Source organism: Schistocerca cancellata, chromosome 6, assembly GCF_023864275.1.
Source record: "Schistocerca cancellata isolate TAMUIC-IGC-003103 chromosome 6, iqSchCanc2.1, whole genome shotgun sequence".
NCBI lineage: Eukaryota > Metazoa > Arthropoda > Insecta > Orthoptera > Acrididae > Schistocerca > Schistocerca cancellata.
Window position 1 is genome coordinate 263,192,361 of NC_064631.1, and position 26,871 is coordinate 263,219,231.

Consider the following 26,871-nt stretch of genomic DNA (forward strand, 5'->3'; position numbering starts at 1 on the left):
GGGTAAAATACAGGGAACGAATGGCTATTTACAATTTGTACAGAAACCAGATGGCAGTTATAAGAGTCGAGGGACATGAAAGGGAAGCAGTGGTTGGGAAGGGAGTGAGACAGGGTTGTAGCCTCTCCCCGATGTTATTCAATCTGTATTTTGAGCAAGCAGTAAAGGAAACAAAAGAAAAATTCGGAGTAGGTATTAAAATCCATGGAGAAGAAATGAAAACTTTGAGGTTTGCCGATGACATTGTAATTCTGTCGGAGACAGCAAAGGACTTGGAAGAGCAGTTGAACGGAATGGGTAGTGTCCTAAAAGGAGTATATGAGATGAAAATCAACAAAAGCAAAACGAGGATAATGGAATGTAGTCGAATTAAGTCAGGTGATGTTCAGGGTATTAGATTAGGAACTGAGACACTTAAAGTAGTAAAGGAGTTTTGCTATTTGGGGAGCAAAATAACTGATGATGGTCAAAGTGGAGAGGATATAAAATGTAGACTGGCAATGGCAAGGAAAGTATTTCTGAAGAAGAGAAATTTGTTAACATCTAGTATAGATGAGTCAGGAAGTTGTTTCTGAAAGTATTTGTTTGAAGTGTAGCCATGTATGGAAGTGAAACATGGACGATAAATAGTTTGGACAAGAAGAGAATAGAAGCTTTCGAAATGTGGTTCTACAGAAGAATGCTGAAGATTAGATAGGTAGATCACATAACTAATGAGAAGGTACTGAATAGAATTGGGGAGAAGAAGAGTTTGTGGCACAACTTGACTAGAAGAAGGGACCAGTTGGTAGGACATGTTCTGAGGCATCAAGGGATCACAAATTTAGCATTGGAGGGCAGCATGGAGGGTAAAAATCATAGAGGGAGACAAAGAGATGAATACACGAAGCAGGTTGAGAAGGATGTAGGTTGCAGTAAGTACTGGAAGATGAAGCTTGCACAGGATAGAGTAGCATGTAGAGCTGCATCAAACCAGTCTCAGGACTGAAGACCACAACAACAACAACAACAACAACAACAACCACCACAAAAGTAGATACAAGAGATTGGGATTTGTTCCGATGCTTGTAGACAATTATTTTTCCCTTGCTCTGTGTGAAAATGACTAAGAGTGGTACAGAGTACGTATGTATGTAGATGTAAATCTATTTACTAAAACTTTCAAGTGACTGTTTTGGGAATGCTAATTAGCTTTCAGTATATTAGTAGCAGAAAGAGGGACTGAAAGTTTGTGACAGGTGAAAACTGTCAAACCAGAACGTTTACAGATTCAAAGCTTTTCGAGTAGTGTGCTGTTAATTGGACAGCATGAACATGCCTATTAGATCAACTCAAATTCAAGAGGCTGTTGTGATGTAAAAGAATGAAATGTTTTCTGTGTCTGTTGTTGAAGTTATACACCTGGTGACACTGGGGCAGACGTACTGGCCACTACCAGTTTGAAGGCAGCATTACAGCAAGCCATTGAGTATCGGCTATCCAGGTCAATGAATTGGCATTGTTGCAGCCACAGTTAAGTGACTCTACTTCCTGTAGCTAACGCAAACTCTGTGTGGTCTGGAGTTTGACATTACACGGCACCTGCAGGATGTAAGAGCCTATTTCAATGCCACCATATTTGGTGAATACAGTTTGATACTATTGCTGGTGTCCCTGCAAAGCTGCTGTAGCCTCCCTATGTGTCATGTGGAGTGTAACTGTTTGAACTCGAGACTTTTGGGTAAGAAGCAGCCATCCAATTCTGACCACCAGAATGACTCCCCCCCCCCCCCCCCCCCCCTTCCGCCCAATAGTGGTTTACATTTAAACACACACACACACACACACACACCACTGTGAAGTGCATGGCAGTGGGGACCTAATATGGTGTCACATGTTAAGGTTTCTTCCTGTTCCGCGTGTGTATAGTGTGCAGAAATGAGTGTTTTAAATTGTTTTGTGTGTGCTATAATTAGTGTAAGCTTCTCTTCATGATCCCTGCAAGTTTTATATGTAGGGGCTGAGATTAAATATTCTTTTCTGTACTCTGATTCCTGGAATTTTGTAAGCAGGGTTTTATGCAGGGTGTATACGACCCGGGAGATCTGGGAAAAACCCGGGAATTTTTTCATCCGGGAGAAAACCGGGAAAAACCCAGGAATTTTTTAGAATTCCGGGAATTTTTCGTTGTTTTATTTTCAGTTAAATAGATACTCTAACAAATGATGATGTTACTGTATCCCGCTACTGCAGAATGATACTGCAACAATAAAACGTGAACGAGAGAGAGAGGGAGAAAAAAAAAGAAAACATAAATTGCAAAGGAAATGTGCCATATACAACAACAAAACACAGTGCTCATACAAGCGTTCACCAACAGCAAAATATGTCATAAGCTTTAGGAAGACTATGCAATGCTTCATAACAACAAATTGCCTCCGATGAGTGTGACGTCACAACTGTTGACATTAGATTAATTTTAGCAGTTACGAGCGAGCTCATTCGTATGCGCAGTTCAGTGGCGTATGAGTAGTACCGTCTCCCGTTTCTGGCTACAGAAATGTGGCTGTTGGCTGTGTAAGCAGTTGCAGCAAGCAGCTAGATGCAACCAGGAAAAATTTTACTGCCGCGCCCAAGCTCTCAGATTCACGCGTGTGTAGTGGTCCCAGATCTATGAGGGGGGGGGGGGGCAAATTCATATTCTTGAGGAGAAAAAAAACCTTGTTTCACAAAGCGCCTAGCACCCAGCGCACGTTGGTCTATTGATTACTCATATGATTTTGGTGCGCATTCCTGTTGGTTTTTGAACACACTCTGTAAGTTGATTTCTGAATGAATCATAAGCTGCACGGGGTAGTCGTGCGGTCTAGGGTGACTTGTCACAGTTCGCGCGGTCTCGGGTGACTTGTCACGGTTCGAGCGGCTCCCCCCGTCGAAGGTTTAAATCATCCCTCAGACATGGGTGTGTGTGTTGTCCTTAATGTAAGTTAGATTAGTTAGGTGTAACCCTAGGGACTTATGACGTGCAGTTTGGTCCCATATAAAAAAAAACATAATTTGACTTTTGAATGTGTGCATAGTGTACGTGATGTCTCTGTCATGGAAATCCTCGTCACATCTAGTAATAAACTTTCCTGCAGGCAAAAGGGGACCGGGCTATACGAGCTGAGTAAAGCCGAACGAGAACGCCAGTCGCTGTCTGGTTATGTTGTTGATTGGGTTTGCGAATGATCAGCGTTGTTATAATTACTAGGGAAATCAGTAAATTCAGACTACCAGAGTGGACATAAACAACTAGCAGGAGTAACAGTTAAGAAAGATTACATATTATATTCATGGTGTATCTAGGAAAATGAAATTTTGTCAGAAAATGTTTGGCCAGATAGCTACACAAGTAAGGGCCAGTTGTACAGTTCCCATCTAGCAGTCCCTTAAGTTCTATTCTGGAAGTAGCGCGGAAAATGGTTTGTACGAACATAACAACACCTAACCAGAGAATTATCAGGGATAACTAAACTGGAGATTCTGGCAGGGTTAGTGAGTTTAACCGGTGAATAAGCTCTGACAACGGCAGGAATAGTTCCAGAATTAGTCATCACAAGATTGTTTGTTAGAACGAGGAAGAACATCATCACACAAATTAGGGAAGAATGACACATTTCCAAATTTACATAAAAATCTCGTGCTAAAACTTTTCGATCTCGTGCTCGAGAAACTGGAGCCTATGAATGAAATGTAAAACTATTTTCTAAGAAAGCTTTTTGCTTGTAGTAGACCTAATAGGCATTTGATACTGGTACTCCTTGAATTATATGGTGTTATAAATATGACAATTGTTGCCAAAACAGTCTAGATTATTTGGTGTGTGTTAAAATTGCTGCAATATTAGGCAGGCTTATTTCGTTTTATGTAGCAGACAGTGACAAAACACACCATTCTTGGGTACTATTTGTATTAACAGCTTTTTCACAATTCGACAACGACATTTTGATTTTCCATATAGCAAAATGTTTGACGAACTTTGAGGTAATAGATTCTTTCCCAGAAAGAAAAGCACGCCATGTAAAGCTGTAGCAAGATTAGAGAGAAAAAAAAAAGCTAGGACTTAAGGTCTTTACTTGTTTTATCTATCCTTAATTTAATTTTATGCCAAACAAAACAGCAAGTTATTAGCTAACAGGCAATAAAGAGTGCAAATTTTCTGCAGAGTTCTTGTTCTCCCGATTACAAATACGCTCCTGGAAATTGAAATAAGAACACCGTGAATTCATTGTCCCAGGAAGGGGAAACTTTATTGACACATTCCTGGGGTCAGATACATCACATGATCACACTGACAGAACCACAGGCACATAGACACAGGCAACAGAGCATGCACAATGTCGGCACTAGTACAGTGTATATCCACCTTTCGCAGCAATGCAGGCTGCTATTCTCCCATGGAGACGATCGTAGAGATGCTGGATGTAGTCCTGTGGAACGGCTTGCCATGCCATTTCCACCTGGCGCCTCAGTTGGACCAGCGTTCGTGCTGGACGTGCAGACCGCGTGAGACGACGCTTCATCCAGTCCCAAACATGCTCAATGGGGGACAGATCCGGAGATCTTGCTGGCCAGGGTAGTTGACTTACACCTTCTAGAGCACGTTGGGTGGCACGGGATACATGCGGACGTGCATTGTCCTGTTGGAACAGCAAGTTCCCTTGCCGGTCTAGGAATGGTAGAACGATGGGTTCGATGACGGTTTGGATGTACCGTGCACTATTCAGTGTCCCCTCGACGATCACCAGTGGTGTACGGCCAGTGTAGGAGATCGCTCCCCACACCATGATGCCGGGTGTTGGCCCTGTGTGCCTCGGTCGTATGCAGTCCTGATTGTGGCGCTCACCTGCACGGCGCCAAACACGCATACGACCATCATTGGCACCAAGGCAGAAGCGACTCTCATCGCTGAAGACGACACGTCTCCATTCGTCCCTCCATTCACGCCTGTCGCGACACCACTGGAGGCGGGCTGCACGATGTTGGGGCGTGAGCGGAAGACGGCCTAACGGTGTGCGGGACCGTAGCCCAGCTTCATGGAGACGGTTGCGAATGGTCCTCGCCGATACCCCAGGAGCAACAGTGTCCCTAATTTGCTGGGAAGTGGCGGTGCGGTCCCCTACGGCACTGCGTAGGATCCTACGGTCTTGGCGTGCATCCGTGCGTCGCTGCGGTCCGGTCCCAGGTCGACGGGCACGTGCACCTTCCGCCGACCACTGGTGACAACATCGATGTACTGTGGAGACCTCACGCCCCACGTGTTGAGCAATTCGGCGGTACGTCCACCCGGCCTCCCGCATGCCCACTATACGCCCTCGCTCAAAGTCCGTCAACTGCACATACGGTTCACGTCCACGCTGTCGCGGCATGCTACCAGTGTTAAAGACTGCGATGGAGCTCCGTATGCCACGGCAAACTGGCTGACACTGACAGCGGCGGTGCACAAATGCTGCGCAGCTAGCGCCATTCAACGGCCAACACCGCGGTTCCTGGTGTGTCCGCTGTGCCGTGCGTGTGATCATTGCTTGTACAGCCCTCTCGCAGTGTCCGGAGCAAGTATGGTGGGTCTGACACACCGGTGTCAATGTGTTCTTTTTTCCATTTCCAGGAGTGTAATCCCATCCAGTATTAATTGTGTGATTTTTATTTACTTATTTTTTTAAAGAGGGGCAGGATGTCAAACTGGGCTACTGGGAGCAGGAGAGGCACCACAGACATTTTAATTTCCATTGTCCTGAATGTAGTTTGATGGCGTCCAGTACAAAATATACAAATTTCAGTTCCACAGTGTGAAATACAGTGACGTGCGATAGAAGAATGCTGTATGAAGAGGGGTGGCACTGCACTCTGGCACACGTAAGACCAAGTAACATGTTTTACATTTCCTCCAACATATGACACTCTTCAGAAAGATGGGCGCTACAAAATGAACAAATTTTTGAAAATTCGATTTTTTAAATTTTTGAGGTCTTACCTCAAATGCTTGAGGGAGGGGGGCCGGGGGTGGGGGGCTGGGAGGGGAGGGGCGAGGGATGCCACTATCTTAGTATTGCCCCGGTTTGGAAATATCGTAGATCCGGGACTGATGCGCAGAGCAGTGCGAGTTATAGTGGGGAAGTGTTTAGTCTCCACGTGACCTGTGTTTACATTTAGTGATTTTGCTATTTACTCTTCGTTTACTGCTCTCATGTCAAATGAAAATAAAATGGATTTCTGTGGGCGGGAGCTATCAAGTGCATTAAAATACATTCACTTAATTACGGAAGGCTAATATACGTTATTAGTTTCAGATTTTATTTCCACTTTCCTGACAGCCATGCATGAATCGCCTTGTAGAACAATGAAGTTATTTTTGTCGATTTGCTAAAGAAATTTGGTTTTTATTAATCTTTTACGCTGAAGCAGTCAATGTGTTTGAAACAGTGTTAAGTTCCACACTATTGGCTAATTTCAACTGCTCGCTGCATTTAAAGTGCATTTTTTCATCTTCTAGCACGTGGCATTATGCCATAATAAAGAATCAAAAATGAGTTAATACAGTACTGGTACTCCAAGAAAATTTACGTTCCGAAACCAACAATGAAAAGCTTAATATCAGGTCGAGGCCTACTTCATTGGGAATCTGGACATACGAATGTGCTCTTTAAGTATGCACTTTAAATGTGCCATTTTAGTATGGTTCACGAAATTCCGATGCTCTTGGAGTATCCTCTGATTTTATTTTTTATTTTTATGACATACTGTAAGATCTTTTAATGTTTTACATGTACGAACATACGGGCTTCATGCGTCATGGCAGTTGCCAAAGTGCGGTGGTGCCTGTTATCTGGCGCTCTCTGACGACTACTATTTGTAACAGGTCACGGGAAAATGTTGCGAATGGTTGGTAGAAAAGCGTTATTTTAAAAGTAAATTTCCTTTTACGCAAGTTGAACTAGGTGTGAGAGTGTACGATGAATTTCTTAAATCAAAGAGCTTTTGATGACAAGCCATTTAGAAGAATTTTGAGGCCAGAAGATTAGACATACCTGTCGTTATTATGAGCAAATTGATGTATTGCTACAGGAAGCTCTCTCTCCTCTGCGGCAGCTAATTTATTTGTGGAAAACTTTGAGGACAGGTCACTAGACTCGGTTAAAAAACTTACTGGCACGTTTGTGTGATATACACTCCTGGAAATGGAAAAAAGAACACATTGACACTGGTGTGTCAGACCCACCATACTTGCTCCGGACACTGCGAGAGGGCTGTACAAGCAATGATCACACGCACGGCACAGCGGACACACCAGGAACCGCGGTGTTGGCCGTCGAATGGCGCTAGCTGCGCAGCATTTGTGCACCGCCGCCGTCAGTGTCAGCCAGTTTGCCGTGGCATACGGAGCTCCATCGCAGTCTTTAACACTGGTAGCATGCCGCGACAGCGTGGACGTGAACCGTATGTGCAGTTGACGGACTTTGAGCGAGGGCGTATAGTGGGCATGCGGGAGGCCGGGTGGACGTACCGCCGAATTGCTCAACACGTGGGGCGTGAGGTCTCCACAGTACATCGATGTTGTCGCCAGTGGTCGGCGGAAGGTGCACGTGCCCGTCGACCTGGGACCGGACCGCAGCGACGCACGGATGCACGCCAAGACCGTAGGATCCTACGCAGTGCCGTAGGGGACCGCACCGCCACTTCCCAGCAAATTAGGGACACTGTTGCTCCTGGGGTATCGGCGAGGACCATTCGCAACCGTCTCCATGAAGCTGGGCTACGGTCCCGCACACCGTTAGGCCGTCTTCCGCTCACGCCCCAACATCGTGCAGCCCGCCTCCAGTGGTGTCGCGACAGGCGTGAATGGAGGGACGAATGGAGACGTGTCGTCTTCAGCGATGAGAGTCGCTTCTGCCTTGGTGCCAATGATGGTCGTATGCGTGTTTGGCGCCGTGCAGGTGAGCGCCACAATCAGGACTGCATACGACCGAGGCACACAGGGCCAACACCCGGCATCATGGTGTGGGGAGCGATCTCCTACACTGGCCGTACACCACTGGTGATCGTCGAGGGGACACTGAATAGTGCACGGTACATCCAAACCGTCATCGAACCCATCGTTCTACCATTCCTAGACCGGCAAGGGAACTTGCTGTTCCAACAGGACAATGTACGTCCGCATGTATCCCGTGCCACCCAACGTGCTCTAGAAGGTGTAAGTCAACTACCCTGGCCAGCAAGATCTCCGGATCTGTCCCCCATTGAGCATGTTTGGGACTGGATGAAGCATCGTCTCACGCGGTCTGCACATCCAGCACGAACGCTGGTCCAACTGAGGCGCCAGGTGGAAATGGCATGGCAAGCCGTTCCACAGGACTACATCCAGCATCTCTACGATCGTCTCCATGGGAGAATAGCAGCCTGCATTGCTGCGAAAGGTGGATATACACTGTACTAGTGCCGACATTGTGCATGCTCTGTTGCCTGTGTCTATGTGCCTGTGGTTCTGTCAGTGTGATCATGTGATGTATCTGACCCCAGGAATGTGTCAATAAAGTTTCCCCTTCCTGGGACAATGAATTCACGGTGTTCTTATTTCAATTTCCAGGAGTGTATTTTAAAGTGTAATGTGCAAAAAATATCAACATTATATGTGAAAGCTTTGCTTTCCTTGTAGCAACACTATGTATATTAATTTAAAGCATTAACTTTTCGTGTTGGTGTATCCGCGCTACTTAACTGTGATGTTGCTATTAGCTGACTACATCACGTGTCCTGTGGTCTGATTAACCACTGCCATCGGCTGGCGGGATCACATTACATGAGCTATGACTGGCTTACAAAAGCGCATCGCAATCTTTATTACAATGGTTCGGAAAGTAACATGTGATGTTTGGTGGAATACGAATTTATATTTTCGTAATACGAAAATATGCAGCGTACATGTTGCTGCACATCAAAAATATTTCCAGAGTTTCTTCCCTGAGTTTCGTTTTCTAATGTGCCAGGAAATTCTACACCCATGTATAAAAACATTACCATTCAAAGGACTGATAAGTTTTACAGTTCCAAGGGAAAATATACTGTCACTTAATAACACGGAAAAAGTGTGTTTTCAGCCGGGAGAAAGTGCATTTTTATCTGGGAATTTTTTTTCGTTGTCCACGTATACACCCTGTTATGGGATAATTTGCATTCATCTTAGCCTACCAATAAAGGTCTTTAACATTACCATGAATCAGAGAGACCTGTGACTATTTGTGTCGCTCTTCTTCATATACATTCAGTTTCTTCTGTTAGTCCAGTTTTGTATGGGTTCCAAACATTTCAGCATGTTCTAAGATGAGAAGCACAAACTCTGTGTAAACTGTCTCCTTTGTAGACTGACAGTATTTTTCCAGTATCCTGCAAATGAAAACTGCCAGCTGTCTCATCTGTGACTGAGCCTATGTGATATTCATACAAATTGTTAAACACAGAGTGTTAGCCTTTATCGATCCTGGTAACTCCATTGGCTGTCTGTTAAGTTTTGGGTTGCTATTGTGTGCTTGGTTTTTAATATACAACATGAAAAAAAAAGACCTGCAGCACACTTCTGTGTCACCTCTGAAGCTATTTCTAATTCTGTTTACTCTCCATTCAAGACAACATGCTGCATCTTCCCTACCATGGAATCCTCAATCAGGTCACCAATTTTGTTTCATACTCCATGTAAAAACACTTTTGTTGTGGTATTGCTTCCATCGTGATTTCTGTGATTCATGACTTACAGGATGTTATGTGAGGTAAGTGAAAGTTGAGTTTCACATGATCGGCGTTTTCAGAATATGTGCTGACTCTCCTGGAGGAGATCATTCTGTTTAAGATAACTCAGTTTGATTGATCTCAGAATATGTTCTAAGAGTCGACAACAAGTGGATGTCAAGGATATTGGTCAATAGTTTTGTGGATAACTTCTGTTACCTTCCTTATATAGGGTTGTGACCTGTGCATTTTTCCCCATCATTAAGCGTAGTTTTTTTGTTCGAGGGATCTACAGTATACTGTGGTTGAAAATGGAGCCAGCTCTGCTGAAAATTCTGTATAGTTTGTGACAGGAATGTACTGGGACCTAGAGCTCCATTTAATTGTAGTGATTAAGTGTTTCTCTCATGGAAATATTAGCCAACTTTCACGTGGTTTGAGTTTCTGAGTGCTGTGTTGACAGATTTTGGCTGGAAAATTGCAGTGAAACTCATTATTTAACAAGGATTCTGTCTAAAACCCATTGTTTGTATCTTCTACCTAAAACAAACTAATAGCAACATGTAGCTCCATGTATATAGATCTGTAAAGCATGCTAACTGCTTGCCAGTCAGATAACTGTGGTGTTTCTGTACCTGTTGTTATTATTGTTGCCTATACAGTAATTTACATTGATATTTGCACTTAATATACTTTACTTCCCCCCCATGAACCAAGGACCTTGCCGTTGGTGGGGAGGCTTGCGTGCCTCAGCGATACAGATGGCCGTACCGTAGGTACAACCACAACGGAGGGGTATCTGTTGAGAGGCAGGAGCCTTTTCAGTAGTTGCAAGGGCAACAGTCTGGATGATTGACTGATCTGGCCTTGTAACAATAACCAAAACGGCCTTGCTGTGCTGGTACTGCGAACGGCTGAAAGCAAGGGGAAACTACGGCCGTAATTTTTCCCGAGGGCATGCAGCTTTACTGTATGATTAAATGATGATGGCGTCCTCTTTGGGTAAAATATTCCGGAGGTAAAATAGTCCCCCATTCGGATCTCCGGGCGGGGACTACTCAAGAGGATGTCGTTATCAGAAGAAAGAAAACTGGCGTCCTACGGATCGGAGCATGGAATGTCAGATCCCTTAATCGGGCAGGTAGGTTAGAAAATTTAAAAAGGGAAATGGATAGGTTAAAGTTAGATATAGTGGGAATTAGTGAAGTTCGGTGGCAGGAGGAACAAGACTTCTGGTCAGGTGACTACAGGGTTATAAACACAAAGTCAAATAGGGGTAATTCAGGAGTAGGTTTAATAATGAATAGGAAAATAGGAATGCTGGTAAGCTACTACAAACAGCATAGTGAACGCATTATTGTGGCCAAGATAGGCACGAAGCCCACGCCTACTACAGTAGTACAAGTTTATATGCCAACTAGCTCTGCAGATGACAAAGAAATTGAAGAAATGTATGATAATATAAAAGAAATTATTCAGATAGTGAAGGGAGACGAAAATTTAATAGTCATGGGTGACTGGAATTCGAGTGTAGGAAAAGGGAGAGAAGGAAACGTATTAGGTGAATATGGATTGGGGCTAAGAAATGAAAGAGGAAGCCGCCTGGTAGAATTTTGCACAGAGCACAACTTAATTATAGCTAACACTTGGTTTAAGAATCATGATAGAAGGTTGTATACATGGAAGAACCCTGGAGATACTAAAAGGTATCAGATAGAATATATAATGGTAAGACAGAGATTTAGGAACCAGGTTTTAAATTGTAAGACATTTCCAGGGGCAGATGTGGACTCTGACCACAATCTATTGGTTATGACCTGTAGATTAAAACTGAAGAAACTGCAAAAAGGTGGGAATTTAAGGAGATGGGACCTGGATAAACTGAAAGAACCAGAAGTTGTACAGAGTTTTAGGGAGAGCATAAGGGAACAATTGACAGGAATGGGGGAAAGAAATACAGTAGAAGAATGGGTAGCTTTGAGGGATGAAGTAGTGAAGGCAGCAGAGGATCAAGTAGGTAAAAAGACCAGGGCTCTTAGAAATCCTTGGGTAACAGAAGAAATATTGAATTTAATTGATGAAAGGAGAAAATATAAAAATGCAGTTAATGAAGCAGGCAAAAAGGAATACAAACGTCTCAAAAATGAAATCGACAGGAAGTGCAAAATGGCTAAGCAGTGACGGCTAGAGGACAAATGTAAGGATGTAGAGGCTTATCTCACTAGGGGTAAGATAGATACTGCCTACAGGAAAATTAAAGAGACCTTTGGAGATAAGAGAACCATTTGTATGAACATCAAGAGTTCAGATTGAAACCCAGTTCTAAGCAAAGAAGGGAAAGCAGAAAGGTGGAAGGAGTATATAGAGGGTCTATACAAGGGCGATGTACTTGAGGAAAATATTATGGAAATGGAAGAGGATGCAGATGAAGATGAAGTGGGAGATACTATACTGCGTGAAGAGTTTGACAGAGCACTGGACGACCTGAGTCGAAACAAGGCCCCCGGAGTAGACAACATTCCATTGGAACTACTGACGGCCTTGGGAGAGCCAGTCCTGACAAAACTCTACCATCTGGTGAGCAAGATGTATGAAACAGGCGAAATACCCTCAGACTTCAAGAAGAATATAATAATTCCAATCCCAAAGAAAGCCGGTGTTGACAGATGTGAAAATTACCGAACAATCAGTTTAATAAGCCACAGCTGCAAAATACTGACACGAATTCTTTACAGACGAATGGAAAAACTAGTAGAAGCCGACCTCGGGGAAGATCAGTTTGGATTCCGTAGAAATACTGGAACACGTGAGGCAATACTGACCTTACGACTTATCTTAGAAGAAAGATTAAGGAAAGGCAAACCTACGTTTCTAGCATTTGTAGACTTAGAGAAAGCTTTTGACAATGTTGACTGGAATACTCTCTTTCAAATTCTAAAGGTGCCAGGGGTAAAATACAGGGAGCGAAAGGCTATTTACAATTTGTTCAGAAACCAGATGGCAGTTATAAGAGTCGAGGGACATGAAAGGTTGGCAGTGGTTGGGAAGAGAGTGAGACAGGGTTGTAGCCTCTCCCCGATGTTATTCAATCTGTATATTGAGCAAGCAGTAAAGGAAACAAAAGAAAAATTCGGAGTAGGTATTAAAATCCATGGAGAAGAAATAAAAACCTTGAGGTTTGCCGATGACATTGTAATTCTGTCAGAGACAGCAAAGGACCTGGAAGAGCAGTTGAACGGAATGGACAGTGTCTTGAAAGGAGGATATAAGATGAACATCAACAAAAGCAAAACGAGGATAATGGAATGTAGTCGAATTAAGTCGGGTGATGCTGAGGGAATTAGATTAGGAAATGAGACACTTAAAGTAGTAAAGGAGTTTTGCTATTTGGAGAGCAAAATAACTGATGATGGTCGAAGTAGAGAGGATATAAAATGTATACTGGCAATGGCAAGGAAATCGTTTCTGAAGAAGAGAAATTTGTTAACATAGAGTATAGGTTTAAGTGTCAGGAAGTCATTTCTGAAAGTATTTGTATGGAGTGTAGCCATGTATGGAAGTGAGACATGGACGGTAAATAGTTTGGACAAGAAGAGAATAGAAGCTTTCGAAATGTGGTGCTACAGAAGAATGCTGAAGATTAGATGGGTAGATCACATAACTAATGAGGAAGTATTGAATAGGATTGGGGAGAAGAGAAGTTTGTGGCACAACTTGACCAGAAGAAGGGATCGGTTGGTAGGACATGTTTTGAGGCATCAAGGGATCACCAATTTAATATTGGAGGGCAGCGTGGAGGGTAAAAATCGTAGGGGGAGACCACGAGATGAATACACTAAGCAGATTCAGAAGGATGTAGGTTGCAGTAGGTACTGGGAGATGAAGCAGCTTGCACAGGATCGAGTAGCATGGAGAGCTGCATCAAACCAGTCTCAGGACTGAAGACCACAACAACAACAACATACTTTGCTTAATCTCTTTCTGTCACTGTCTTCTGTTAAGTGTTTTGTGTGTTTCGTCTGTTTGGTGAGTAGTGATCTACCCACTTATACACAGGTGCAATGACTGTGTGTTGATAACTGCTGTCTTGATATAACTATAAATACAACTGATGCAGTCTTAACTATCAGCAACATAACTTTGTATGAGGAGGGGTAAACCTTAAGTTATTTCATCCTTAGATAGTATTTTTTCCAGTTGAAAACACCATGTTTGTTCCATACTGATCTCCAGTTGCCTTTTTTCCTATTGGATATAGACAAAGTAAAGTGGCTTGTGGAATGATCTACCAAGAGCTATTGTCTGGCATGGTGCATCAGCATGCTTATATTATGCATCTTGGGTTGCACATTGAATTTTTAGTGTTTATTTTTTCTGTTTCAGTGTGCTGACATTTATTCTGCCACCGTAGTGTTCATAATGGGTGACATCTGGAGGATACAAAAATATTGAGTAAACAACCAAGAATGATATCCTTCCATGTATACAGGGTTACAAAAATGTATGGCCAAATTTTCAGGAAACATTCCTCACACACAAAGAAAGAAAATATCTTATGTGGACATGTGTCCGGAAACACTTACTTTCCATGTTAGCGCTCATTTTATTACTTCCCTTCAAATCACATTAATCATGGAATGGAAACACGCAGCAACAGAACGTACCAACGTGACTTCAAACACTTTGTTACAGGAAATGTTCAAAATGTCCTCAGTTAGCGAGGATACATGCATCCACCCTCCGTCGCATGGAATCCCTGATGCGCTGATGCAGCCCTGGAGAATGGCGTATTGTATCACAGCCATCCACAATACGAGCATGAAGAGTCTCTAAATTTGGTACCGGGGTTGCGTAGAGAAGAGCTTTCAAATGCCCCCATTAATGAAAGTCAAGAGGGTTGAGGTCAGGAGAGCATAGAGGCCATGGAATTGGCCCGCCTCTGCCAATCCATCGGTCACCGAATCTGTTGTTGAGAAGTATTCAAACACTTCGACTGAAATGTGCAGGAGCTCCATTGTGCATGAACCACATGTGTTGTACTTGTAAAGACAGATGTTCTAGTAGCACAGGTAGAGTATCCCGTATGAAATCATGATATTGTGCTCCATTGAGCGTAGGTGGAAGAACATGGGGCCCAATCAAGACATCACCAACAATGCCTGCCCAAACGTTCACAGAAAATCTGTGTTGATGACGTGATTACACAATTGCGTGCGGATTCTCGTCAGCCCACACATGTTGATTGTGAAAATTTACAATTTGATCACATTGGAATGAAGCCTCATCTGTAAAGAGAACGTTTGCAATGAAATGAGGATTGACACATTGTTGGATGAACCATTCGCAGAAGTGTACCCGTAGAGGCCAATCAGCTGCTGATAGTGCCTGCACACGCTGTACATGGTACGGAAACAACTGGTTCTCCCGTAGCACTCTCGATACAGTGACGTGGTCAACGTTACCCCTTGTACAGCAGCAACTTCTCTGACGCTGACATTAGGGTTATCATCAACTGCATAAAGAATTGCCTCGTCCATTGCAGGTGTCCTCGTCGTTCTAGGTCTTTCCCAGTCGCGAGTCATAGGCTGGAATGTTCCGTGCTCCTTAAGACACCGATCAATTGCTTCGAACGCCTTCCTGTCGGGACACCTTCGTTCTGGAAATCTGTCTCGATACAAACGTACCACGCCATGGCTATTGCCCCGTGCTAATCCATACATCAAATGGGCATCTGCGAACTCCACATTTGTAAACATTGCACTGACTGCAAAACCGCGTTCGTGATGAACACTAACCTGTTGATGCTATGTACTGATGTGCTTGATGCAAGTACTGTAGAGCAATGAGTTGCATGTCAACACAAGCACCGAAGTCAACATTACCTTCCTTCAATTGGGCCAACTGGCGGTGGATCGAGGAAGTACAGTACGTGCTGATGAAACTAAAATGAGCTCTAACATGGAAATTAAGCGTTTCCGGACACATGTCCACATAACACCTTTTCTTTGTGTGTGAGGAATGTTTCCTGAAAGTTTGGCCGTACGTTTTTTGTAACACCCTGTATGTTTTAGAGAACAGTGTTAAAAGTATGCTGTCTATCTGACACTGTCGCACACCTGCCTTTTTAAGTGCACACCATTATAAAAGGGCATGATGAAAAATGCCTCTGAATTATTTATGTGAAAACTCATGAATTTTTAAAAATAAAACAAAGTTCATTTTCATTCTACATCTCCCTTCTTATTGTCTACACATTTGCAGCCCTCTACTGCTAGAGGGCTATGAATTATAGCATCTAGCATGATATAATGTAACTATTTCAGCGCATGAGAAACAGTATGCTGTAATTGAGCTTCTGATGCAAAGAGTTCGTCCACACATCAAGCACCCTTTTCTTCAGAATGACAATTCCAGACCACACAAGTGAGATCAGACATCTGCAACAATCAAATGTCATGGGTTCACTGTCATTGATCATCCATAGAGTCCCTGCTTTGCCCCCATCAGATTTTATCTGCTTTCAAAACTTCAAGAGCTTCAAGGACTTCACTTCGATAGTGACAAAATGGGGCAATCAGAGGTGAACTTGTGGCCCTATCAACAAAGTCAAACATTCTACAGTGACTGTCTCAACAAACTGGAATGTTTATTTTATTTAAAAAGCTTTGAGATTTCACATAAATTCATAGACATTACATTTCAGCATGTTCTTGTAGTATGAGACTTACCACCTCAATGATTCCACTTTTTGTGACTATATTTAACATAATATATTTTGTTTCATGATTGCGTGTGACATGTAGTACTGAAAATCAAATTTTTTATTACATTGTCATTCCTTATATGCTTCTGACATTCACCTGTTCTAATTATGGCTGATGCTGTGATTTCAAATTGAATCTACAAATTTCAGATAGTTTAACTTTCTGTGCTTTGGCTTGTGGCACCAACTCTTTAGTAAAATTTGTCAGCTTGAACAAGTGAACTTTTGAAAGCAGTTCCAATGTTTATTGCCCTTGGCCCTTCTTAACCTTGACTATTAAGATTTATCTTGACATTTCCATCTTAACGTTCTTGTTGGTCCCAGAATGGAAGATTTTTTGTTTTAGTTTGTATTCTATCGCAAATTGAGGGAAAAATTAATTTATGTGGAACATTCTGATTATTTCTTTTTAGAACTAGGTTTTGAATTCATTGCAGTACAAGCAAATATATTATTAAATACACTAAAAAGTGTTATTTGTGATGTTGTGAGTTATTATTGTAACAAATCTATCTATGGAAAGGACAGGCAACATTATCATTTCTTAATGTACAGGAATTCGGATGGGTTGACACCAGTACATGTTGCTGCTGCTTGGGGCCATGCAGATCTGCTGAGGCTTTTGCTTCTGAATGGTGGGGATCCATGGCTTCAGGATAATGAAAGCTGTACTGCATTTCATTATGCTGTCCAGGAGGCTCATTGGAATGTGGCTGACGTGCTTCATCAGTTTCATTTGAAAGATATTTCTCTGCAGCAAGCCAATAACAGCTCCATAGAGAAACCAAAGTATGAGGTAAATCTTGGTAAGTTTGGTAATATTTGTTTGGAATAATCAGATTGCTTGACACAACTTGTTATTAGTTTTGAGGTGATACTGGAGTTCTTCCACAAAAGAGTTCTTGCAGATTCCAGAGAAAGGTACGATATATCACTTACAGACAGCAGCTACACTACAGCCTGTATATAAAAATTTTTTTGAATAAGTTATTGTTGAAATTTTTAGGTTTTGTGTAGAATGAATACATGGAAGAAGCTTGGAGATACTGACAGGTTTCAGATATATAATGGTAAGACAGAGATTTAGGAACCAGCTTTTAAATTGTAAGACATTTCCAGGGGCAGATGTGGACTCTGACCACAATCTATTGGTTATGACCTGTAGATTAAAACTGAAGAAACTGCAAAAAGGTGGGAATTTAAGGAGATGGGACCTGGATAAACTGAAAGAACCAGAAGTTGTACAGAGTTTTAGGGAGAGCATAAGGGAACAATTGACAGGAATGGGGGAAAGAAATACAGTAGAAGAAGAATGGGTAGCTTTGAGGGATGAAGTAGTGAAGGCAGCAGAGGATCAAGTAGGTGAAAAGACCAGGGCTCTTAGAAATCCTTGGGTAACAGAAGAAATATTGAATTTAATTGATGAAAGGAGAAAATATAAAAATGCAGTAAATGAAGCAGGTAAAAAGGAATACAAACGTCTCAAAAATGAAATCGACAGGAAGTGCAGAATGGCTAAGCAGGGATGGCTAGAGGACAAATGTAAGGATGTAGAGGCTTATCTCACTAGGGGTAAGATAGATACTGCCTACAGGAAAATTAAAGAGACCTTTGGAGAAAAGAGAACCACTTGTATGAATATAAAGAGCTCAGATGGAAACCCAGTTCTAAGCAAAGAAGGGAAAGCAGGAAGGTGAAAGAGTATATAGAGGGTCTATACAAGGGCGATGTACTTGAAGACAATATTATGGAAATGGAAGAGGATGTAGATGAAGATGAAATGGGAGATATGATACTGCGTGAAGAGTTTGACAGAGCACTGAAAGACCAAAGTCGAAACAAGGCCCCGGGAGTAGACAACATTCCATTAGAACTACTGACAGCCTTGGGAGAGCCAGTCCTGACAAAACTCTACCGTCTGGTCAGCAAGATACATGAGACAGGCGAAATACCCTCAGACTTCAAGAAGAATATAATAATTCCAATCCCAAAGAAAGCAGGTGTTGACAGATGTGAGAATTACCCAACTATCAATTTAATCAGTCACGGGTGCAAAATACTAACACGAATTCTTTACAGACGAATGGAAAAACTAGTAGAAGCCGACCTCGGGGGGAGAACAGTTTGGATTCCGTAGGAATATTGGAACATGTGAGGCAATACTGACCCTACGACTTATCTTAGAAGCTAGATTAAGGAAAGGCAAACCTACATTTCTAGCATTTGTAGACTTAGAGAAAGCTTTTGACAATGTTGACTGGAATACTCTTTCAAATTCCGAAGGTGGCAGGGGTAAAATACAGGGAGCAAATGGCTATTTACAATTTGTACAGAAACCAGATGGCAGTTATAAGAGTCGAGGGGCATGAAAGGGAAGCAGTGATTGGGAAGGGAGTGAGACAGGGTTGTAGCCTCTCCCCGACGTTATTCAATCTGTATATTGAGCAAGCAGTGAAGGAAACAAAAGAAAAATTCAGAGTAGGTATTAAAATCCACGGAGAAGAAATAAAAACTTGTTTGAACAAAAACTTTGAGGTTTGCCGATGACATTGTAATTCTGTCGGAGACAGCAAAGGACTTGGAAGAGCAGTTGAACGGAATGGATAGTGTCCTAAAAGGAGTATATGAGATGAAAATCAACAAAAGCAAAACGAGGATAATGGAATGTATTCGAATTAAGTCGGGTGATGCTGAGGGAATTAGATTAGGAAATGAGACACTTAAAGTAGTAAAGGAGTTTTGCTATTTGGGGAGCAAAATAACTGATGACGGTCGAAGTAGAGAGGATATAAAATGTAGACTGGCAATGGCAAGGAATGCGTTTCTGAAGAAGAGAAATTTGTTAACATAGAGTATAGGTTTAAGTGTCAGGAAGTTGTTTCTGAAAGTATTTGTATGGAGTGTAGCCATGTATGGAAGTGAAACATGGACGATAAATAGCTTGGACAAGAAGAGAATAGAAGTTTTTTCAAATATGGTGCTACAGAAGAATGCTGAAGATTAGATGGGTAGATCACATAACTAATGAGACTAGAAGAAGGGATCGGTTGGTAGGACATGTTTTGAGGCATCAAGGGATCACCAATTTAGTATTGGAGGGCAGCGTGGAGGGCAAAAATCGTAGAGGGAGACCAAGAGATGAATACACTAAGCAGATTCAGAAGGATTTAGGTTGCAGTAGTTACTGGGAGATGAAGAAGCTTGCACAGGATAGAGTAGCATGTAGAGCTGCATCAAACCAGTCTCAGGACTGAAGACCACAACAACATCATGTAGAATGAAATAAGACAAAAAAGATTGGAAATTCAGCCTGAATGATTGGTGCTGAGCAACTCCATAATGTGAAGTAAGTATGTGCTTTCACCACAACCACCACCTCATCCTGCTCCCCCCCCCCCCCCCCTTTCTTTGCCCTCCCATTCCCACCGCCCCTGCCTATTGTCCCTTCTACTGCCACTGCCACTGCCCCTGCCCCTGCCCCTGCCCATGCCCCCCATCCCCATCCCCACCCCCATCCCCCGCCTTCACCCATCTCTTTTTCCTCCTTACGGAACAAAGTTCTAACATTGAATAGGCCTGTGGACTGTCTGTTGGGAGATAAGATGATTGAACCCACGCAGTCCACATTAAAAGTTCCTATGTTTTCCCAGCACACATTAAGCAGATGCTAAAATACGAGGGCAACCTCCGATAGGCTATAAATAAAAGAAAAGATCATATATAACAATTATTTTATTACCAAAAGTTTTGTACACTTATTGTTACTTTTCAACATAATCACCGAAAGGATTGAGACATTTATCGTACCTGTGAACAAGCTTTGCAATACCCTCTTCAAAAAATGTTGCTGCCAATGATTGCAAATGAGCATTGATGTTGTTTTGATGATCATAATTGGTTTGAAAGTGCTGCCCTCCTAGCCAAGTCTTCAGTTCAGGGATAAGGTGAAAGTTGCTGGGTGCCAGGTCAGGACTGTACGGCTGATGATCGAAAATGTCCCATTGAAATTGTTCAAGGAGCCGTTGGGTTGTGCCAGCAGTGTGTGGATGAGTGTTATCATGGATCAACACAATTCCTGGTCAGCATTCCTCTTAATTTGCTTTGAATGGTTCTCCGCAAACCTCGTAAAGTTTCACAATAAGCAGCTGCATTGATAGTGGTTCTGGGCTGCATAAACTGTACGAGCAACACACCTTCATGGTCCCAAAACATGCTATCCATAACCTTTCTGTTGTTGAATGTTTGTTTGAATTTTTTTGATATATTTGGTGAATTTGGATGCATCCATTGTTGTGATTGTTGTTTTGTTTCCGGTGTGTCGTATTCAATCCAAGTTTCGTCTCCAGTAACAGTTGATTTCGAAATGTTCTCTACTCCATTGTGATTACGGACAAGGTAATTTAAAGCTGACGCTATTTGGTGACTTGTGGGCGTCTGTCAACATTTTTGGAACCCAAAGAACTAAAAAGTTTTTCGTAGCCTAAATGTTCAGTAATGATAGTGTATGACAGATCTTGAAACTTCTGGAATTTCCATAAACCAAGAAGTTATGATGAATATACGATTTTTCTCTAAACATTCTGTCAACTCGTTCAACAAGGTTGGCTGTAACGACATACTTGCATCCTTGGCCCCCCCTTCATCATGCACGTCATTTCAGCCATCTTTAAACTTTCGGCATCATTCACTTACAACACCATCTGTCATGAAGTTATTACTGTACAGTTGGCTCATTCTCCGATGAATTTCTCCTACATTATTCCTTTCAGCTTGCAGAAACCAAATTACACTTTGTAATTCACACTTGGTGGGAGCAACAATGACGGCAGCCATGTTTACATGGCTGTAGTGCAACGTAGGCTGATGCCTTGAGGTCGGCAATGGCGGAGTGTGTACTGCTAGGGGGGGTTGCGCAGTAGCCTACAGCGCATGTCCACTTTCTGCTGCTCGCGTAGCATCTATACTAAGCAATAGGAGGTAGGGGAAAAAAAAGGGCGCTCTTGTTTCCTTTCAAAGGGTTGTGGCTGAATTTCCATTCCTTTCCTTGTTCACAGAGAGCTTGTGCTCAGCCTGTAACGACTAAATTGTTGAGGGGACTTCAAGGTCTAATCTTCTACTCTTTCGTCGTCCCTCTTGTCCTCCTCCCACTGCTTACTTCCTCCCTTATTCTTCATTCTTTCCCAATGCAAATTTGAAATAGCTCCAGCTGTGTAAAATTAAATCAGGTCTATTCTTAATAATTTGTTGTTGTATTCATTTACATTGTGCCATTTGTTTATTTTCAGTTACTATTTTACATCTAGTAGTTCCTGTCTCTTAAATGCTGTTGCTTTAATTGTTATTAAGTGGAATTAGTGAGATAGCATATGTAAGTATTCATTAAGTCAACAGTTATTGATTCATCACCAACAAATGAAACAGTCATTATGTATTTAATATTGGTTAGGTTTTGTGTGTATTTCTTAATATTATTAAACTATATTTGCAACCTGTGACTCCTCGTTGTGCATTACAACTCTTTTTTGGCAGGGGAACAGAAATGTACGATTGTATTTTATCTGAATTTTGGATCATCACATTTTGTCCGGTGACAAATTGGATATCACTGCAATGCGTTTCTCTTCTTACGTCATCACAAGTTTATAATTTTCTTGCAGATTAGTTAGCCATCTTTTAATTAAAATTATGTAGCTGGTGTCTTTGTAACAAATAAGCTAGTCAACACAATGAATACAGTTAAAATTGCTCTTTTTTATGTACTGTATTGCTTCGTTACTGGCACTGATACTGTAATTGGAACATCAGTCAGTTTGCAAAGTAAACTCAAGGACTTGCTCACAATTTACAAGAAACTGTTTGAATTGTTCATGTGTGTGAACACACTTCCCAATAAAACTTCACTGCTCGCATATGTCATTAGTGGAAAAATTGCAGTCTGCAATGAAACTGCTCAATGATAATTGCATAGCATTACAAAAGGCGAAATCTTCTGAAGTACATTGTGCACTTAGACTAATCAAAGCTACAAACTATTACAGTGCAGCCAGTTGCCACCCAAAATCAATCACTGACTCTATTAGTGTGAAGGATACATAGCTCCTTCATCTGTCCGTAAACCTGAGATAAAGATTCTCTAGAGCCTGACAGAAGTCATCCAGTCCAGGACGTGGCATATGCTATACGAAACGCTTTGACTCCTTATAGCCCTTTCTCACCATTCAACATCAGTTCCCATCCAAATTATGCAATGTCACTATTACAGCCTTGTAATAGGTCTGCTATTGGCTGTAGCATCCGTAGCTCCCCCATCTTGGCACTCCGTCATAGTGCCATGCAGGAAGTTGCAAATTCACAAAACTTTGAAGCACTTGGCCAACTTTAACAACTATAATGAAACAAAAGTTGTGTACTTCCATGAATGTTTCACCAGATAAAAGAATCTCGGGTTCAATAATGTCTGAATTTGTTGTCTGAACCAAGTACAGGAACAATGCAATTGTTTTGATTTGTGTTCTGATCTTTGCAGCTGTCAGAGGATAATGAAATATGTTGTATATTTGGTTGAATCTGTTTAATCCCTCTCATGATACAGGTACAAATTTCTGAGCCACCTCACTTTCAGTTCAATCCGAGCATAGCAGAATGCATCATTTATGTAAGAAAGTTCATAGATAGTCAAATTGTATGCTCATATTTTCAGACTATGGGACATTTAACTGACTTCACTTGGCAGTACTTGCAAGACAGACTGTAAATAAAAGAGTCAAGGATACAGAGCTCTTGCCTGCTTTACATCTTCCATAATCAGCAGCTATTTCTTGATTGCACTCATTTTTCCTTGCACTATGCTCATTGTACTCGGTTTCCATTGCTTTCTTTTCTTCATAATTATTTGCTTTCTCATGACTCTCACATTTTTGACGTTAATCGTTTTTAAGTTTGCATAAGGCAAGTCTGTAGTTCTGATCAAATGATCTTCTAAAAGCTGTTTTGCTGGCTGGTTTGGAGTCCATACATTCTTCTTTATATAGACTGTATATTTTTTGATATACTTACAAGGGGAGGCCCCGCTGTTGGTATCACTTATTTATTACAAACTTTGTACACCTTTAGTAAGTCATTAAAACAACATAAAGTGCAAGTAGCAAGATGCACTACCACAGCAGTTCTGAGAAAATCGCAAGAGAAGTTTTATGTGTCTCTTATGTACCTGATGTATGTGTGCGAAGGTGCCGATTCTAAGAAGTTGGTGTGGTAATGTGGTTAGCTTACGCAGTTCGCAAGACAGTCGAACACAGTTCGAATCTGTCTTGCATGTTATGCTGTCTTCCATCTTTAAGCTCTCAGGTTTTCAAATCTTGTCCAGTGCAGCTCCCCAACAATCAGTCTTTCCTTCTCATCCCGTCTGGTAAGTCTCTTGTGACCTGCGATTCTGGGTGACTTTCCCAAAATCTACCTCTTTTCCTAGACCTCTCCAGTCCTTCTCCTCCACCCTTCTTCCTTCCCCTTCAACCCTTTCACCTGGAGGAGGATCCACTGGCTCCGAAAGTTTGCCTAGTTATAATCTTTTGTGTGTGTTCTGCCACTGCTTGGTGAGTACTTTTTTTTATCCATCCAATCATCTTATTTTTTCAAAAATTGATTGTTTTTGTTGTCCTAAACTTTCACATGAGAAACAGAAATTTACACGCATCTATGATTCTCACCAAATCCTCGAAAAAAATATATAAAATGAATGTTGAAGATGTTACCTTCTTATTTACTTTTCACCTTTCACTGGTATACTGGAGGACAGCCTTCACATTTGATTTAAAAATATGAATTTAAGTTTCTTGTGTGATGTTTCTGTTTCTCTATATTGGAAACAATAGTATGAAGGAAGGGTCATTCCACATCAAATCATGCATGTCATGTCACCCATCACCTTAGATTTTCATGAAACTGTGCACTTTTGCTTATTCTTATAACGTAAGAATGTGCACAAAATGTTTTTGCTCTCAGACTAAAACATTTTTAATATTAAACAATGGAAAATCCAGGATGGAATATAACAATATTAGAGAAGGAAAGTTGCTACTCACCATATACCAGAGATGCTGAGTTGCAGACAGGCACAACAAAAAGATTCTCGCAGAACCAATGGACGCTGAGGGTGCCGTCACGCCGCCGCTGCCGTCGCCCTTGGAGGTCGTTGCTCCGCATCCGCATCCGAACATACCCAGCAGCGGTGCATGGTGGCGGTGGCGCCGCTGTCGGCGGAGTCATGGGCTGAGGCGGCGGAAGCAGCGAAGCCTCCAATTCTGCCGGAAAACAACCAGCAACAGAAAACTGAGGATGGCACAAACGAATCTGGTTCCGGTGTCGCTTGACAGTGCTGGAGCAACCAGAAATGAGAAATAAGGCACGGCCAAGCCAGCGAAGAATGTGTCCCTGCTCTCGGTGCTGCCTGCGAGAGAAAATGCGATAGAACACCAAATCACACGGTGCGAAGCCAGAACGAGGTGAAGCATGCGGGAGCGCGTGGCGGCGGGTGCAAAAGCTGCAGCAGCGACCGATGGGCATGGCCATGTAGCAATTCCACTGGGGAACGGGTACCGTACAGCTGAGAGCGATATGAAGCAAGGAAAGTCCAGAGCGTGCACTCGCGAGAGTGCGTGGCGTGCAACTTACTCATCTACGCCTTAAAGGTACGCACAAAGCGTTCAGCCTTGCCGTTTGACTGGGGGTGGAAAGGGGCTGAGGTCAGATGGCGAATGCCATTAGCAGCACGGAACGCTCACAACTCTGAGGACACGAATTGGGGGCCATTGTCAGAGACAATAACTTCAGGAAGGCCCTCAATGCAAAAAATAGATGTCAAAGCCCGAACAGTACTTGCAGATGTAGTAGAAGACATAGGTACAACAAAGGGGAAGTTGCTATACGCGTCAATAACTATCAACCAGCGGGTGTCTCGGAAAGGACCTACAAAATCAATATCAATGTGCTGCCAAGGTGCAGTAGGAGTCGGCCATGCAAAGAAGCACTGGCAGGGAGCAGATTGATGCTCCGTGCAAGAGTGACAGTTAGCAAGCAAATTCTCAATTTATCAATGCCGACTCAAGTGCAGTGATGATGCGTTAATTGCTTCATCCGCACTATACCCCAATGACCAGCGTGCAGTAAACAGAGAATTTCCGACTGGTACAACCACACGAGACTGATCATTGTCAGTTCATAACAAGATAACGCCGTGGTGTACAGACAAGTTTTGACGTTGTGCAAAGTAACGTCGAACAAGTGTATCTCGAATCTGCGTAGCAGATGGAGGCCAATGAGTACGAATATACTGCAAAAGAATCTGCAAAGAAGCGTCAGTGGCTGTCACGGAAGCAATGCGATGAAAATCCACTGGAGAACCATCAGCTAATTCCTTACCTTGCAAATCAATAAACATGCATGACAATTCGGAAGAATCAAACACTTCATCAGGACTGATAGGGAGACAGGACAAAGGCATCAGCATTGCCATGCTGGGCCATAGGCCTTAACAAGATTTTGTAATTGTAGTTAGACAAAAACAAAGACCAATGTTGCAACTTTTGTGCAGTACGGGCCAGTACTGGCTTTGACGGGTGAGACGACGACATCAAAGGCTTATGGTCGGTGACCAAATAGAACTTGCGACCGTACAAAAAAATCATGAAACTTTGACACTCCATAGACAATAGCTAAAGCTTCTTTCTTGATTTGAGAACAGTTTTGCTGGGCAGAATTGAGCAACATAGACGCAAAATGCGGCACGGGAGAACCGCTTCAATGCTGTGAGAAGATGCATCAACAGCCAAAACAACTGGTTTGGGGGGACCGACAGGAATCAAACAGCGATCACTCAACAAAGCAAGATTTGAGCTTGTGGAAAGCAGCGTCACGTTCCGAAGACCAAACAAAAGGAACATTCTTACGCTGAAGGTGATGTAAAGGCACTGCAATCTGTGCTGCATTTGGTATAAACTGAATATAATATGATTTTGCCCAACACAGACGGAAGTTCTTTAAAGTTCCTGGGCGCTGGCAAGTCTCTAATCGCACTGAGATGTGACGGCGAGGGGTGGATACCTTGTCCGTTAATCATATGTCCTAAATACTGAATCCCAGTTTGAAAAAATTTGCACTTATCTCTGTTACACTTTAGTCGTGCCTGCAAAAGTACAGTAAATAAGGCACGCAAATTCTGCAAATGTTTGCATGGGGGTGCGACCTGATAAAACTATATCGTCCAGATAATTTGAGCAACCAGGGACAGTGACACACAACTGCTGCAAGTAAGACTAAAAAATAGCAGGAGCCGAAGCACAACCAAACAGAAGGCGGCGAAACTTGAAAAA

At 42.4% G+C, this 26,871-nt stretch overlaps 1 protein-coding gene across 1 annotated transcript in view; it reads left to right on the plus strand.

The window, feature by feature from the left end:
* The window catches only part of LOC126190990 (ankyrin repeat domain-containing protein 12-like), a 115,230-nt gene that overhangs the window by 25,577 nt on the left and 62,782 nt on the right, over window positions 1-26,871 (plus strand). The window contains exon 3 of the mRNA XM_049931666.1: window positions 17,060-17,310. Coding sequence (XP_049787623.1) covers window positions 17,060-17,310 — 251 coding nt within the window. The remainder of the gene's footprint in view (window positions 1-17,059; window positions 17,311-26,871) is intronic.